The 18,250-nt window shown below is 35.8% G+C and overlaps 1 protein-coding gene across 1 annotated transcript in view; it reads left to right on the forward strand.

Moving 5' to 3' along the window:
- The first annotated feature begins 1,619 nt into the window (after positions 1-1,619).
- Positions 1,620-18,250, forward strand: part of LOC125809301 (phospholipid-transporting ATPase 2) — a 46,413-nt gene continuing 29,782 nt past the window's right edge. The window contains exons 1-8 of the mRNA XM_049488961.1: positions 1,620-1,736; positions 3,783-4,012; positions 8,250-8,463; positions 9,874-9,990; positions 13,642-13,734; positions 13,836-14,010; positions 16,108-16,274; positions 17,232-17,336. Of these exons, the coding sequence (XP_049344918.1) occupies positions 3,888-4,012; positions 8,250-8,463; positions 9,874-9,990; positions 13,642-13,734; positions 13,836-14,010; positions 16,108-16,274; positions 17,232-17,336 (996 nt within the window). The 5' untranslated portion in view covers positions 1,620-1,736; positions 3,783-3,887. The remainder of the gene's footprint in view (positions 1,737-3,782; positions 4,013-8,249; positions 8,464-9,873; positions 9,991-13,641; positions 13,735-13,835; positions 14,011-16,107; positions 16,275-17,231; positions 17,337-18,250) is intronic.

Genomic DNA, 18,250 nt, shown 5'->3' on the forward strand with positions numbered 1-18,250 from the left:
TAACTTCATATATTGGAACATTACATACTAATGTATATATTAAGCTAAACAATAATTATTATATCATCAAAATTATATTATTTTACCCAAGTACTCGAGGTTATGGTATATACCCTCTTAGAATAAAATGACTTACTTCATCAGAATAGTGGTACCTCAAATTCCGCTAAACTTCGAATTCACTTAACGACAATAAATCACACAAAATTTTTTAAAATGCAAGAAGAAGAAAAGTAGAAGTTTAGAAAAAATTATGGTTGAAAAATGAGAGGAAGTCCCTATATTTATAGTCAGCAAAGGGTAGTATGAACAAATGTTTTTTGTGTCTTATCTGAAAAATCATGACCTTTCCGAGAAGTCACAACACTTTGAAAAAGCCACAACTTATTGAAAAAATCACAACTCTTTGGAAAAGAGTCAACTTATTGAAAAAGTCACAACTCATCGAAAAATCACAACACTTTGAAAAAAGTCACAACTTATCAGAAAATTCACAACTCATCGAAAATGTCACAACCTAAGTTAGGTATATTATAGTAATTTAATATTCAAGTTTGGAGTTCATGCTTTTAAGGTAATATATATATATATATATATATATACTAATCATTTATTTCATATGGAAATAAAATTCAAAATTCATATCATTATTTTTTAAATCATTTGTATCTCATATAATGGTTATTCTCATGAACATAGAAATTATTATTACTTCAAATCAATTTTTACTCTGCCATTTATAATCACCAAATTCATTATTTTTTTATCAAATTTATTTACCAACCAAATTGACCAACACATGACTCAAACTAATAATGTTGGTTTGTTTTCTCAATCATATGAACGAGAAATACAAGTTGAACGTGAGAAGATTGTATGTACTATGTTAGATGATTATATTACAGAGTAGTACACCAAACCTTATGTTTGATTTTATTTTTTATTGAATTAAAATTTGATCAATAAATATAGTATTGTTTACGAGAAATGCAAGTTCAACGTGAGTGTCCGTACTATGTTGGAGGATTATATTAAAGAGTAGTAAACCAAAAATTATGTTTGATTTTATTTTTTCATTGAGTTAAAACTTGATCAATAAATATTGTATCTTTTAAGAATATCTTTGTGATAGTGTATTATGCGATTTTATAAACTTGTGCTTATTTGATAAGATTGTATAAAGAATTGGAAAATTTTAATAGTTTTGCAACTTATGGAGTTTTTATGTTTATGAGAAAACATACAACATAAAAAGTCCAAATTGCATGTAAAAACAAAACTTCAACTTCATCTCATGATTTTGAATCATGATTTCATATTGCATGGCCAAACGAGCCTTAGTGTCATATGAGAAATTATGAAAGCAGGTGAAGTAAAGAAATAAAAACAAACAATATTATGTTTTTATATTTAGAAAATTAAAAAGAATTTTAAGAAATTAAAAATGATAAAAATAAAAGTAAATTAAAAATTTGTGTAACGTTCTATGTCTTACTAGCTAAAATAAAATATACTCTACTCGGTCAAACACACATTAAACTTAGTAATTACACTTAATTACAGCTAAATTCAATTCGCTTTTCAATAAGATCCTTGCCAATATCACGTCGTTGATTTTTCTAATTACTCGGCGATTTCCCCCACCGCATGCGCTGTCACCGGCAGAGCTAACATCGATTCCCTCAACCATCGTCGGCGGCAACTTCATCACGGCCTCCTTGATCCTCTTGTAATCGGTAAACATGTCCTTTTAACTCGGTGCAAATTGGATTATTCTAGAATCCAAAGTTTATTGGCGACTCTATTGCTTTTAGTAGTTGTTGTAATTCTGCTTTCTATTTTTGCTGGTTTTTTCTGTTTCTTTGTACTTGAAGGTCTGATCGGAGACTATGTTGCTCCATAAGTAGTTCGCAATTATATTTAATTTGCCAGGATTTTATGTTTTATTTAATTAATCACTGTTTGAATTGCTCCAGAAGTAGTTCTCTTGCTAATCTGAATCAGTGATGATTCTTGTATAGGCGATGACTGGTTTCTGCAGTATCGCACTAGCAACAAGATAGGTCTAGAATTGCCATTTTGCATTTCCATTTGTTTCTTTGTTTCGGTGAATTTGGATCTTTTTGCTCTAGAATCATGTCCTGGTGGTGACTGTATTGCTCTAGGAGCAGTTGTGAATAAGCTTTTCTGGTCATTTTTTTTTGCTGTTTCATGAATTTGGTTCTTTGTGCTCCATATACATGGCAGTATCTGATCTAGGATTTGGAGGCTATGGGTTCTAAGTTGGAGCGTTCGTGTATTTCCAAAAAGGGAATCCTATGTACATTACCTTGAAAAAGAAAAGATTAGAGAACCCTATGTAAAAGAACAAAAATAAATGTAGACTGTGGGACTCTAACTCATGTCTAATAACTTAATATCATTCGCATAGGACTTTCACGACTAAACAGAAATGCTTATCGTTGCTGGGTTCACATTTCACACTTTGATAATTTGTCAGCTTTTAGTAGGCTTTACAATATTTATACACAGCCCATACTAGAACCAGTGGGTTTGGTGAAGCCTAGTCCTATTGAACTGGGTTCGCCACTGAAATGTAGTCTGATTGGCGAATATTTTTCGATAGAAATATGTGTAATTTTCCCATCTTTACTGAACATTTTGTCTTTCTTTATATGTGGTTGTTTGCCCTGAATTTATTGTCTGATTGGCGACTATGTTGCCACAGGAGCACGAATTACTTGTAGATTCACATTATAACATTGTTTTTGGAGTAGTCCCATTTCAATTTTGTGCTATTTGTGAGTTCAGCAGCTTGGGTTGGCCAAGGATTCTTGCAGAGCAATAATAAAAATGATATCGTGAGTTAGGTGATTCTTTCCTATCTGCCTAAGTCTTGGTAGGTAGAGTTACTCGGTATATGTGCTGGTGAGTGGTGAGAGATGGTAGGTGGAGTAGTCGAGGTGAAGGCAAGATAACTGACACAACCATTGTAAAAAGAATATCATCATGAGTTGAGCTGAATGCATGGTTGGCTAGTTAAGTTATCTGCTATTAGGATGTGCTGTGGGCGGGATGATAGCAACATAAAGAATCATCTAATTATTAATTCCATACAAGCTAAGGTAGGCTATGAAAGTCCTCTATGTCAATTCTGTTCTATTTGGCCCCTTTTCATTCCAATACCTTGAAATAATTGATTCATGTAGCCGACCCTAGCTTGTGTGGGACTAAGGCATAGAAGCAGTTGTTATTGTTAGGAAAATTACAGAAATTTCAAAATTGAAGGTTCTCTAAATCTTACATGTATCTATACATTGACATAAGAATTTCCTTGAACTAGAAGGAGTCTAAGCTAGTTATATCACTTATATAAGACATATTCTTTCATTATGTTTTATTTCTAGCTAACAAGCATTGGTTCCATGAAAGCTTACTATTATGGACATAATTTCGTTTACGTGATTTAGGTCTACACATGTCTTAATAGTACCTTCAGTTATCAACCTTTGAGTAATCTGGATAAAACTGCATCCTTTCTGTTGTTAGAAGATAAAATTGTATACTTCTGTCCATTGTAACCCTAAGAGGACGGTCTCATGCTGACCATTAACTTTGAGGCTTGATTTGAGCATTAATTCTTGTTCCTATTAAGTTTGTCTTTGGATGCGTCAGATTTTTGGTTGTTAGTGTTTTGTGATCATTGTCCAATCTCTTCCTTACAATTGCTTATTGTTTTTGTAATGTAATTGTTAGCCTAATCACTTTTGTCAATTTTGCAGGTACAATTCTATTTCTTTGGTAATGAATAGACCCAAAGGATACTAACTGCTGCTTTAACCTCAAAGTCAGCATCTATTACATGAAAAAGGGTAGACAGGTCAACAATGAAGCGTTTTGTTTATATTGATGATGATGATTTGTCAAACAATATTTACTGTGACAACCGGATCTCAAACAGAAAATATACTGTATGGAATTTTCTTCCAAAGAACTTGTGGGAACAATTCAGGTAACTTTCTTAATTTGTTACATAGAAGTTCTGCATTCTATATTAGATTGAACTTGCAGCTTTGAGATATTTCCATTTTGGTTTTGTCACGAATGTTTTGCTATCAATAACGATTAGGCTATCACAAAATTCATTTTATCCTCAGTACACAAAACACAATTTCTCGAGGGCGGACAGAAATTCTCTTATTTTACTTTTCTGCTTTACTTTTCCGTTTTGGATAAAGGGCCCTGGCTAATGTAGAAAATTTAGAGGCAACATACTAAGTTGAGATGGATAGAACAAAGATGATGAGGGGCTTCTCATCGGGGAGAAGAGGGATGGGAGAGTCTGATATAGAGGGAGATGATGGTCTCATAAGAGATGGGGGGCTAGGAGTAACTTTACTTTCAATTGGCACTCTTGGGGTAGTTGTTGTGTATATTCATCCTAGAGGAAAATTACATTATGGAGAAGTATAATAACTGTGAAACTTGGAGTAGCGAAGACTAGATGTTCCTTGTGTGTATGAAAGGGGATCATGAGGGAAATAGGTTCTTAAAGCATATTGATTGCACGTAGAGGCGTATGCAGGAGGGGGTCCCCGGGTTCACGTGAACCCATGCTCCCCTCCCGAAATCATATATAGTAGTGTTATATATTTTAATTTTTTGTTAAATATAAATGTGTGAACCCATACTTGAAGTATCATATAATGCGACGATGATTGGGTGCACCAATCAGTGAGGTTAGGAATTTGACTTTTATGTCTATCTTGTTTTATTTTCTTTCTAAAATTTGGTAACATCTCTCTAAGTGGTTATTGATAGCACTTTTTGTCATTTTAATTTATTAAGCATTTCAATTTTGGAACTATAATTTAAAATTTTAACCGGTTTAAATGATAAGAACATAAATGTCAAACTGATTAGATCCACATTTTCATAATAGTGTACCCATCATCCCAAAATCCTGGATATACCTCTGGACTCATTCACTTGCACGGTGGAAAGAGGGCAATTGTTAGTTTTGGAATGACGTGTGATGTGAAGGAACTATCTTTTTTCCTGGCAACACCTTGGGCATCAAATAATCAAACGCCAAAACTTTCTTATAATTTTCCACCCCTGATGCCCAAGGTGTTGCCTCCTGTTGAAACCAGGAGCCTCATAGTTGAAAGATTTCCGACTAATTAGCTTGTTAGGAGGAGTATATAAAATTATTGGTAAATTGCTGCCAGAAAGGCTGAAAAAGGTTGTAAGTAAATTGATCAACAAGGACCAAATGGCTTTTATAAAAGGGAGGCAAATCATGGATGCAACTCTCATAGCCGGTGAATGCATTGATTCAAGAATGAAAGGAGGAACACCTGGTATAATGTGTGAGTTGGATATACAGAAAGCGTATGATCATGCTACTTGGACATTCCTTTTGAATACTCTCAAACAGATACGATCAGGTAGCAAATGGGTGAAGTGGATTGAATTTTGCATCAAAACAGTCAGGTTCTCCATTCTAGTGAATGGAGAACTTGTGGGTTTTCTTACATAAGAAAGAGGCTGAGACAGGGAGATCCACTTTCTCCTTTCCTTTTCAGTCTGTCAATCGAAGGTTTTGATAGCATGATGAGGATTGCATCACAAAACAGGTCAAGTTGGAGGAAGAGTTGGGGAGGAGAAGGAAATTTGTCATTTCCTATATGCGGATGACACTCTCATTTTCTGTGAGCCAGCTGAACAAATTAGCTACATTAGAGTGATTCTGGTTCTGTTTGAAGCAGTATCAGGGTTGAGAGTAAATTGGGGAAAAAGTAGTCTGTTTCCTATTAATGAGGTCCAGGAGATTCAAAATTTGGCCAATATTTTGGGATGTAGAGTTGATCAAATGCCTACCACTTACTTGGCATGCCTCTGAGTAGCAATCATAATGCAATGGATATCCAGGATGGTATCCTGGAAAAAACTGAAATGAAATTAACTAGGTGGAAAGCTCAATATTTGTCTTTAGGTGGAAGACTGATCTTAATAAACTCTGTTGTAGATTCCTTACCCACCTATGTGATGTCTTTATTTCCAATCCCAACAAAAGTTGTGGAAAAGCTAGACATGCTAAGGAGGAACTTTCTGTGGCATGGAAATAAAGAAAGGAAAGGTTATTGTTTAGTAGACTGGGAGACTGCTTCTCAGTAGAGAAAGAGGTGGGCTGGGAATCAGAAATCTGAGGTTGCAAAATGAGAGTCTACTGATGAAGTGGCTGTGGAGCTACATTGGTGAGGAAAGAGCTCTATGGAAGGAAGTCATAGTAGCGAAGTATGGTGAATTAGACCCCTGGTGTACAAAAACTGTTTATGAACCTTATGGTGTGGGTGTGTGGAGAACAATCAGAAATCTTTGGCCACAGATGGAAGCAAATTTACATCTCAAGTGGGGAACGGAAACGAAACAAAATTTTGGAAGGATGCCTGGGTTGATCAAACCTCTCTCAAGGATCTGTTCCCAGATTTGTTCTTCATTTGTGAGAATCCTGAAGATACAGTGTGTGATTGCTGGACAGAGCAGGGATGGGACATATCATTTAGGAGAATGCTTAATGATTGAGAAATAGAGAGGGTGGCAGCTCTACTGGGAAAATTAGATGAAATTTGTATTATCCCAACAGCTACAGACAGAGTCTTGTGGAAACTCAGCAAGGATGGGGCTTTCTCAGTCAAAAGTGCAGATAAGAGTGGTCTACATGAGATGACTAGGGGAACACAATATCCTTGGAGGTACTTCTGGTAGAGTGTCATGCCCACCGAAGTGTAATGTTTTACTTGGTTAGTGATTAAGAAAGCTTGTCTTACTCAAGAAGTCTTACAGAAGAAAGGTAGAAAACTAGTTCCCAAGTGTTTTCTTTGCAACATAACAGGGCAAACCAATAAGCATCTGTTTTTACATTGCAAGGTCACCACTCAGTTATGGAACCTTTTCCTCAACATTACAAGCACTAGCTGGATAAGGCCAGAACACACATCAGATCTTTTGAGTTGCTGGATTAGGAGGGAGGAAGTAAAAGTCAAAAGAGATGGTGGAGATTAGTACCTTCATGTATATGGTGGTCAATATGGAAGGAAAGAAATGGGAGATGCTTTAGAGATAGGTCCAATTTCATACATAAAGTAAACTGGAGTTGTACTGTATCTTTACTTTCTTGGTGTAAACAACTTTGTATAGAGGATGTAGATTAGATTGTAGATTTGATAGGAAGCTTGTAATTGCTCTCTTTTGGTGGTGACCAACATACCCTTAATGCTGATGAATACAATTTACCAATTTTTAAAATAAAATAAAATATAATGATGCCTTAACCTCAATCAGTTGGTATCGTCTATATGAATCCTTTTTTTCCTTTGTGTTTTTTTCTTAGTTAAGTCTGCATTGATTCTAATGAATTATAGGCTATCTAAGACAGCTTTTCTCCATGTAATAGATCTGTTTCGTCCTCTTTTAGCATATTCAATCATCTTAGTGTTGCATTTATGGACCTGTGCAAAGGTCACATAGTATATGGTAAAATAATTTTAGGCTGTCTTCTGGCATTTATCCCTTATGTATGCTACTTACACTCCACACGGATTTGATTATTTCTACATACATTAACTCTAAGCATTCAAAACTCTAGACCACAGTTATAAGAAAAAGTATTGAATACTCTAGATAATTATTCAGCATTCGTCACTTAATACATTGAAGTAGTGGCCAGTTATGAATTTTTGTTAATTACCTGATTTATTTCTTGACTGTCCCTGAAAAGTTACCACTGAACTCTTGTGTTTGTGATCTTTCATGGTCACCCTTAACCATTATGAATTTCATTGTAGTTGGTGCTTTACTGTTGTAATAGATTATCAGAATACTGTGCATTTAGTCTGGGCTTGACTAGTTTATTCTGATATATAAAGACTAGAGATGGGAACAGAAATTAAGTTAAAATCATGCAAATGGATTTAGTGATTGGAAATCTTTTACAAGATTCTTGCACAAAAAATAGCATTATGTATTTTGTTACACCAATTGATTCATTTACACTTATTTGATCACATTACTAATTCTATTGGTGACATTCTTTCTGGTTTGTGATTATCTTATCCCATTCGCTGCCTTGATTGTTTCATGCATCAAACTTTGTAAAAGGAATCAGTTCTTTTCTTTTTCTGTTAGCTTGATTTGTAAATATCTATCTCTCCTTTTTCCTAACAGCTCTGTCATTTTGTTTCCAGTCGCTTTATGAACCAGTACTTTTTGTTGATTGCTTGCCTTCAACTATGGTCACTCATCACTCCAGTAAATCCTGCTAGTACATGGGGCCCTCTCATCTTTATATTTGCAGTCTCAGCAACAAAGGAGGCATGGGATGATTACAACAGATACCTTTCAGACAAGAAAGCTAACGAGAAAGAAGTTTGGGTTGTGCGGAAGGGCATTAGAAAACATGTATGCCATTAGTGTCTACATTCTTCATTACATTACTTATATCAGAAACATATCAGGAAGTTCCTTTCTTATTTGATTTAATTCAACGTTGGGATTTGTCTGATTTGTTTCACCTGCTCTGTCCTGAATTGACCATTGTTCTTTTCTCGTTTATACGAGCCAAACTAATGTTTACTTCCTTGGGATAAAAATTCTTGTCACATGCAATATTACACCACAAAGTGACGTGATCCAACCTTAGTTTTTTATCACAAATGTTTGGTTGTTCTACTCCTGAAGTTCACAAACTTTTGGTTGTTCTACTCCCGAAGTTAAAGGGTACTTGTTGCACTCGCATATCTCCCTGCATAATAGCTTTTTCAATTTGGGATGGAGTGCCTTTTCTTTTGGGAGGATAATGTTGACTGCCTCAGAAAATTCTTGCCGCATGACATTCTGCTCCAGTTCTCTCTATATTCTTAAACAAGGAGTTTATTTTTGGGGATTCAGTAGAAGAGTCGCTAGCATCAATGGATTCAAGAAACAAACTTCCTTTTGGAGAACTAACCAACATTAATGATCATTTTTCCATTTCTTGCTGTCCAGTGTCTACTTATCCATCATGATGGAACATCCATAATTGTTCCATTGTACTTCATCATAGTGCCAAAGTTACATGGTCCAATTTTAGTTTCTTAATACAACCTTCAATTGTTCTATTCCCAGAAGTTGAAAAGTTAATGCGCACCTTCTTGTATAATCCTCCATAGTTTTTAAAACTGTTACAGTATATTAATATTAGCACAGAGGCATGAGTGAGCCATATTTATAGTTCAAAAAGCCACATGAATATCCTTTGCCATTTTAGAAGGATTCTAGTATTCTAACATGTCAAGTAAAGATATAATTTTAACTTTTTGCTGGAGAGAGTATCAGTTTGCCAAATTTGACATTATAGAAGGGCTGAGTGTTGCAATTTCTTTTCTCCCAGAAGGTCTGTACTTTGCAAATATAGTCGAAAATGTTATTACCTTTATCATTCTTAAATATGTATTTTATTAACATGGCTGAAGCCTGAAGGAGATAAATTTCTGTATAGGTTGATTTTCTTTTTCCACATGGTAACGCTGTGACATGCATATAGGTGCTGGACTTTATGTGTACTTAGTGATGTGTACAGTTCAGCCTTATTTTTCATCCGATGTTTACCTGCTAATCTAATTTTGTTCGTGTAACCTACCATATCTGTAGGTGACTAGATGTGTTGACCTAGCACCAGAATATTTTTTTTGTTTATGAAGCACAGTGTCTTGTTGAAAATAATTCTTAACTCACTATGATGTGTTCTATTTCATCATCTCAATAACGATTTTCTTCTTTATTGTTTCACCAGAAGATTTAATATCCTACATTTCTTGTATTTACATGTAGATTCAAGCCCAAGACGTTTGTGTTGGTAACATTGTATGGCTTCGTGAGAATGATGAAGTTCCCTGTGATCTGGTCTTGATTGGTACTTCTGATCCACAAGGTCTTTGTTACGTGGAGGTAAATCATTATGCCTTTGTCAAAGTTTTCTGTCTTAGAATATATTGCAGCTCTTTCACTCTACCTGAAGTATTAAGTAGATGTGTTGGATCGAAAGATTGTCTTTATCTAGGATAAAACATGGTTATTATTGTTGGAAGGGTATAACAAGAACCTTGAGATTCTTGAGAAAAATTAAGCTCAACTTTTAGATAGATTCCTCCTCTCCCCCTTTTGATAAGGTAAACATTTGTATAATAATGGGAAAATTTCCCGTATACAAGCAGTATTAAGGAGTCGTTTGGTTTGAATTCAAGTTATGATGGGATTAGTTATGCTAGGATAAGTTAAATGAGTTATGATGGGATAAGTTATACTAAGATTTTTTTTATTGAGTGTTTGGTTTGTTGTATTGAAAATAATAAATTTAAGAACAATTTATTTGGTTATAAAACCCTTCATGAATGTGAAAAGTGATGTATAAAAAGGGTTTAAAAGGATATTTTTGTTATTTACTTATTTTATCCCGGGATAAGTTATCCCAGGTTAAGTTATCCCGGGATTACTACACCACCCAAGGGGAGGGATAACTTATCCCGGTACTAATTATTAATCCCGGGATAAGTTATCCCGACTTGCCAGCCAAACAACAAAATAAGCGGCACTATAATTTAATCCCAGGACTATTTGGTGTTATCTTTCACGCCAAATGACCCCTAAAAGTATAGAATCAACAACAGAATATAATTCTCTACAAACAATGCTCAATCTTCTTTAGATACTAAAACCTTATGGGTTCACCAAAAAAAAACTAGAAATGAGAGCCTTTTCCTCTGGCGCACAAGTATCATCCCATCAAAAGCTCTCCTATTTCTTTCCTTCCACTAGACCCAGTGCTAGTGGCACAACATTCCAGGGCTTTCGACTTCTCTTTCTTCTTCTGACTTCACAACTTGGGAGTGCCTCTGCTGCTATGCTTGGATTGCCTGTTATAAAGCATTTCAAAATCTCACACCATAAGTGAGTTGTATCGGACAATGTAGTAGTAGGTAGTTCTCATCTTCACCAGAACATTTGCACATGAAGCATCAACTGACATATTTAATTCGCTGTTCCCTCAAATTTTCAGCTGTCAATATAGCTCCTCTCGTTGCCATACAAGTGAAAAAACACACCCTCTTTGGTGCGCTAGGAATCCAAACCATAAGTGTAGAAAATCAGACTCCCTTACCAAAAGCTTATGATGATATGACTTTAATGAAAGTAATCCATCTCTTTCCAACCCCCACCTCATGAGTCCTTCCTATTATGAAATGTCCCTACTTGTAAGACATACCGACCAGACTTTGGAATTCAGCTACTTCAGTCCTGAAGGTTCTTCTTGACCCTTATTTTCCAATGGACTCTCCCATCTCGTACGTTACAAATTGAACTGTCATCTACTTCTGGTTTGAGATACTGTAAAATATTCCCAATATCTATTCTTCATGCTACTTGTATCTCCAAAAGATAATTTACTTCCATCACCTACCCTGAAAGTTATGTTGCCAGTGAAGTCTTTTCATCCTTCCATGATGCTCTTCCAAAGTTCACAGTTAACTGGTTGTGTGATAGTTTTAGTCGTCCACCCCCTTCAACATCGCCATTTTCTACTATCACCTTCCATAGAGCACGTTCCTCAATCCTAAATCTCCATAACCATTTTCCTAATAGAGCTATGTTGAAAGTTGGGGATAATTAACCCCAAGAACTGCAGTCCTCCGCAGATGTTTTTTGATGAAGTAAGATGTTGTATTAGAAAGGCATCAAGGAGATGCAAATTACATACACAAAAATATGGTCAACTCCTGAGAACAAAAACACCTATTTAATCAAGGAGTTAACCACAAGCACAAGAAAGGTCGCTAAACCATATTGAGGGAGCTAATGAAATCTAAGAGGGGTAATATATCATTTACAGGGATAAGTTGCTCCAATGGAAGAGACTAATAAGGCAAAAGGATTTCAAACTGCTAATTGGAGTTGAGATACCATCAAAACATCTGAGATTCCTTTCCTCCAAATACACCAAAAATACATGATGGAATCATCTGCCAGGTCTTCTTGATGGGGCTATCAACTTCTCTAAGACTCCAACTTCCAACTACTTCTTTGACACTTTGCAGTCCTCCACAGATGTAACATCCTCCCAGCTAACTATATGAAATTTCCTATCCTCATTTGCTGAATACCACAAAAAGATCTTATGGAGCCTTCCTATCTTACCCGTGACACTGTCCGATGCATGAAACAATGGTATAATGTGCCTAGGGATGCTCCACAGAGTGCTCTTAGTTAATACCTCTTCTTCCTTCTCTACAAGTACCTCTTTTGCTGTCTTCTTAGCCTATTCTCTACTCTGTTAAGTATGGGCTCCACACTGCTTGGTCTTTATTGGAAGTGTCTAAGGGTATGACATAGTTGGAAGTCATCGGATTTGACTTCCTTTTCCACCAAAGCTGCGTTAAGGATTTGACTTCATTCACAGAGGTAGACCCTGTCTTGTCCAACACCTTCTTTAGTACTAGAAAAACATCTAAGAGTATATATTTTAGATGCTTCCCACTACACTTCGTAGGCTTGTAGTCCTAGCTGTTCCTTGTTCCCTCCTTTTTAAGGTATGATGCCTATGAAGGATGCACCGAGGCTTCTCTCAAAATCTTATCTTTCTATAAAGATGAATTATTTCCAACTCCTAAAAGTATTTAAACTGGCAAAAACTTGTAATGTAGGGGGGCCTAGATGGTAAGTCGTCTCTGGTGAGTCAAGGGGGTTAATTGACATCCACTCCTCTCAACTAGAGCCAAACTCAATAGCCTTGGCTAAGTTATCCAGTATTGCATGAAGATTCTTGATAATTGATACTCATCCATGTAATCATCTCTTGAAAGACAAACCAAGTAGCATATAGTCTTATTTGTCCTTATTTGTTAGTAACTTAGCGCAGGTTTATATGCAAAACGTACATCTGTCAGCAGACTCCACACCAGCCTTTTGCTTCTCTATATTCACTTTGATTTAACAAGTGAAATTAGCTCAGCCTCCTTCCGAGTTGTCTAAGAATGAAACTTGCAGATATTTATTTCTTTATTATTCAAAATGTTAAAACTCACACATATCTGTGCATAATGTTTGGTGTTTCTCTTCTATTTAGAACAGTATCTATGTGACACTCTTCAATTTTTCGTAATCTGGCCTAGTGTTTGACCATAAGAAAATTGGAGGAATGCATCTGCAACAGATTTATAAGTTGATGTATATTTCAAAATTCAGTCCCCGCTTCAGATTGTGTCATTGGTTGCGACATAAATACATTGAAGCAAACTGGTTGCTAAATGCTTGTGAAACCTTGGTTGGCCCAATCAGTTGTGAGCTCTTTGCTTTCAATTGCTTGGTGCATGCAAATTGTGGATGCTCCATTGTGAACTCCGGGATCAAATTAAAACATTTCTTACTTGCGTCTTTTATTGATGAATGTACTCTATTTGATTTAATCTTCTGTTTATAGGTTTGATGACTTTTTCCTAATGGATGGCCCTATGCTTCAATCTTCCTGTTCAATATACTTTGATGGTTACCTCTGTTCAAACTGACTTATTGGTTACATTTTGTTGTTGCTATATCATATTACAGACAGCTGCCCTTGATGGTGAAACTGATCTTAAGACAAGGGTGGTTGCTTCTGCTTGTATGGGAATAGATTCTGAATTATTGCACAAAATCAAGGTAAACATTAGTTCTTTACATTGAAGCGAAATAACCTGTTAGTATTGGTTCTGGTGACAATGCTCTTTTTGTGCATTCTACATGTTTATGTTCTTTTACAGGGTGTGATCGAGTGTCCCGTTCCAGATAAAGACATCAGAAGGTTTGATGCAAACATGAGATTATTTCCTCCATTCTTGGACAATGATATATGCCCTTTGACCATTAAAAATACAATTCTCCAATCATGCTATTTGAGGAACACAGAATGGGCATGTGGTGTTGCTGTTTATACAGGCAAGTTTTCATATGAATATGATGAGGGAACATTGATTTTGTACTTCATATTTTTTCCCTTTGTTGTTTGTTTCTTTTTTTGTCAGTATAATCTTGTGATCGGTGAAAGAATAATTTGTTAATACTGCAATTTAATGATGTTTGATAGAAGAATTAATAGAAGACCAATATGCATATGTATTTTGAAGCTTGGTGACATTACTCCTTATCAACACCAGGCTGACAATTGACTAATAGGAGTGAAACCTGTGCAGTTTTTAGGTCAGGGTTGATGTATTACAGGACCGTGGTTGGGGTTGTTTCATTGCTGCTTATATGCACAAGTTTTTTGAATGATGAAGTTCCCTGTGACCAAATGTTGATTTTTCCAAGGACTATCTGATGTAGCTGACAGAACAATATGGAAGCTTCACAACAAGGGCATCTTCAATATGAAGTCATGCTACTGGAACAAAAATGCTATCCATTCACAGTCCACAACATGGCCTTGGAAGCTTATGTGGAAAACCAAGATTCCCCTAAAATCTCTTGTTTTGTATGGTTAGTGTGTAGGAAAGCTTTCCCAACTCACGAAGTACTACAGAGAAGAGGTAAACAAATTTGCTCAAGGTGTTTTATGTGTACATTGGATGCAGAAGTAAATAGTCATCTGTTTCTTCACTGCAAAACAGTTGCAAATCTGTTGTTCTGTTTGCTTAGAGTGCACTGGGTGATTTCAAAAACTACCAGAGGAATGCCTAATAGTTGGAAAGGGATTGGGAGAAGAGAATCAGAGGAGGACTGGAGGGAACTGGTGGGAAATGATACGTGCATGTGTTTGGTGGACCTTATGGAAGGAAAGAAATGCAAGAGGTTTTGAAGACAAATCCAACAACATGCAGAAGATCAAGATGAATTGTCTTAGTCTTCTTTATTTTTGGTGTAAACAGGATAGAGCGGAGGATATAAAACTTTTTGTTGATTTCATAGGGAAATTGTAAAGCCACTTAGTCTAGTTTTGTTTTTTGCTGGAATGGTGCCCTCTAGGTTGTAAGTGACTTTCCTCATTATCCTTGATGATGACTACTTGGTGAATACACAATTACCTTTACTCACAATTTTTTTTATCCATCACCAAGGCTAGTAGAAACAGGCTCAACGCTGATCCCTGGTGTAAATCCATCTCGACTGGATAGTGCTCCGAGTTTCCTCCCATAGTTCTTACCTGAGTCTTGGCTCCATCATACATGTCTTTTCTCGCCCTAATGTAAGCCATCGGTATACCTTTAGACTCCAAACATCGCCATAGGACTTCTCATGGGACTTTATCTTAGGCCTTTTCAAGGTCAATGAACACCATATGCAAGTCCTTTTTCCTTTATAATAGGAAATAAATTGGTCTTCCCTCAGTTGAATGGGTTATGGCTCATGATCCAGATTTCTTCTTAACTTTCATAGAGCTGCAACTAGTGTAATCATATCTGATATTGAAGGGCATAGACCAGTTTATACCAGAAAGGGGTAGGACCAAATACCAAAAGGGCAGTGAAGCGTAAGGTGGTTGATGCTTTCTGATGTTGACTGACAGTCTGACACATGTAACACCTATTGGCCAGTTGGAATCTTCTACTCATAAGATTATCCTGAGTGAGGCATGCTCCTTTAAAGGCACATGGTCATATGCTTTTTCTATGTTCAGCTTGCACATGAAACCTGCTTCATCACCTCTAAGTCTGGAATCAGTACACTCACTGACAATCAATGCACCATCAATAATCTGTCTCCCTTGTTACTTCTTGTAGCTATGACAAGGCAATCATTTACCAGTGTTGAATAAATTGCTTTATCCCAATTTATTTACTGTACAATTTTTTTTTGCATTCTGATGAAAATCAGGTAAATTGGCCAAGTACTTTTGCTATTCAGTTGTCATATACAGGGAAATGATTTCACTAATTTTTTTTCTATATTGTCCAACTTATTTCTATTATCTCCTGTCCTCATAAAGTCCATAAGTATGAACTAATGCTATCATCTTACTTATCAGATATGGTAACCTGAGGTACCTCGTTTTTCTTTTTAGTGAATATATTCATGACATCTCCCTCTTTCTTTCAGGAAATGAAACAAAGCTTGGCATGAGTAGGGGCATACCAGAACCAAAGCTTACAGCCATGGATGCCATGATTGACAAGTTGACGGGTGCAATATTTGTTTTTCAGATAGTTGTTGTTATTGTTCTGGGTATTGCGGGGAATGTCTGGAAAGATACAGAAGCACGCAAGGTTCGTGTCTTATCTGTATGCTAATGATATTATTAATATTATTTTCTTATTTTCCGAGTTAATAATCAAGCTATATATGTAGGGTGTTTTTGAACCTCTACTGGTTTAAAGTTATATATGCTCTAATTGAAAAACAAAATTATGTTGTGACCTTTTTATATTTTATCTTTTATGGGTAAAACCTTTTTAAGTATCCATATTGTTGATTTGTTTGACCATCTAGTCTGAAGTTTTATGTTATTACAGAGTCACACTTTACCGTACTTGATTATATCTCTAGCATGCCCTCTCACATGCCAGCCTAATTCTTTTCTGTTGGGCACATTACGTGAAAATTCCTTTTGCTAATTGGTAACTGTGGGATTTGAATCCATGTCTCTGCTTGTGCTGATACCCATATTAAAGTGTCTGACCATCTCATCTAAAAGCTTAAGCTATTACAGAGGCCATTGTTTGATTTACTGAATTGTGTGTTTCTACCCGTATAAATCATGGTGTGACCATTTAAGAAAGAAATAACGACTTTTGGAACTTGTGGTCTAATGTGCCTTAGACATTTGTTGACTATAAGTCATCTCATTAAGAGTAAAATGAGAATTTTAAAGTTAAATTATGTTCTAATATCAAAAGGTGACATTTTTTTTGGGATTGACTAAAAAGTGTGCCACATAAATTAGGAAAGAGGATAATTAAGTGATTAAAGTATGCGCTCTCTCTAACAACTTAGGCTTTTGAATGAGATAGTCACCCACTTCAACATTTTTGTATATCAAAAGAGATTGTATAATGCATTTTACTGCTTAGATTGTTTCCTCTCAGATTAGTTTTTCTGCTTTCTGTCTTGCTTTTCCTCTGTTGATTGCTGAGCACTCAAGTAGCAAGCTCTTGAGATCTATCAGATCCTTGTTTGGTGTGGATTTTCATCCGTCTGATTGCAGGTTTTTGTTCATCTTGTAGCTATGGTATGTCCAATATCCAAATGAAGGTCCATGGTACGAGTTACTGGTCATCCCTCTTCGGTTTGAGCTTCTTTGTTCCATCATGATTCCCATTTCAATAAAGGTAGGTTGTGAAGTATCCTTCCCACTATGGTTTGTTGCATTATGACATTTTCCTGTCATATTCTAGAGTAACTTTGTATTTTGTAGCAGTCATTTATCAAAGAAGATCTATTGATAGAACCTAAAACAGCGTATTCGGATTCCCCTTGGATGATCATATCAAGATATATTTTCATTTGAAATTCAGCCGTGATTCTTCTTGTATTACAGTGAATGAAAATGGCATAATGTTGATTCAGTACAGTGCAAAAGCTATCTGCTGTACTTTATATTCAGATTGAAAACTAAATTTGTTCCTTCTAGTTGATTGGTGCACGTATTAAAGACCAAATTTGTTTGAATTGTTCAGTTTCACTGGTAGCCTGAATTATGAATTTTAGCAAATAGAATTCCAGGCTGATAGTGGTTATGAAAGTGGAGTGATAAGTTCAATTTTTCACTTTTTTTACTCCCTTAATTTATATTAGTATTACTGTATATAATGGTGCAATTGAGTGTCTCTTTTTCCAGTTTATCATTTTCTAGTCTGATTTTCTTGATGACTGTTCTTTGCTGGTTCATAGTGGTTCAACCTGTCCTGTGGTGCATCCAGCGGAGACGAAACTAATACATAGTCATGCTATATCTTACAACATTGTATATCCTATTTCAAGCTATATCCAATAATAGAGATAGCTGATAGCTACTTTCTTGGTAATTCCGCATAACTGTTCCCTTCGATCCTTTGTTTGATGATCCTGGTGTGCTTTCCTCTTGCTTAATACTGATATCCACTGACTCTAATTCCCATGTTTAGCATCTTTTCACCATATTCTGTGTCTTGACCACCATAAACACTTTTTCTGTAGTTTCAATTCGACTAGTTTAATAATTTGCTTTGATGATCTGACCTTGGGCACATAGATTATGAGTTAT

Source organism: Solanum verrucosum, unplaced genomic scaffold (assembly GCF_900185275.1).
Source record: "Solanum verrucosum unplaced genomic scaffold, falcon-dt-bn FXZP01000062.1, whole genome shotgun sequence".
Taxonomy (NCBI): domain Eukaryota; kingdom Viridiplantae; phylum Streptophyta; class Magnoliopsida; order Solanales; family Solanaceae; genus Solanum; species Solanum verrucosum.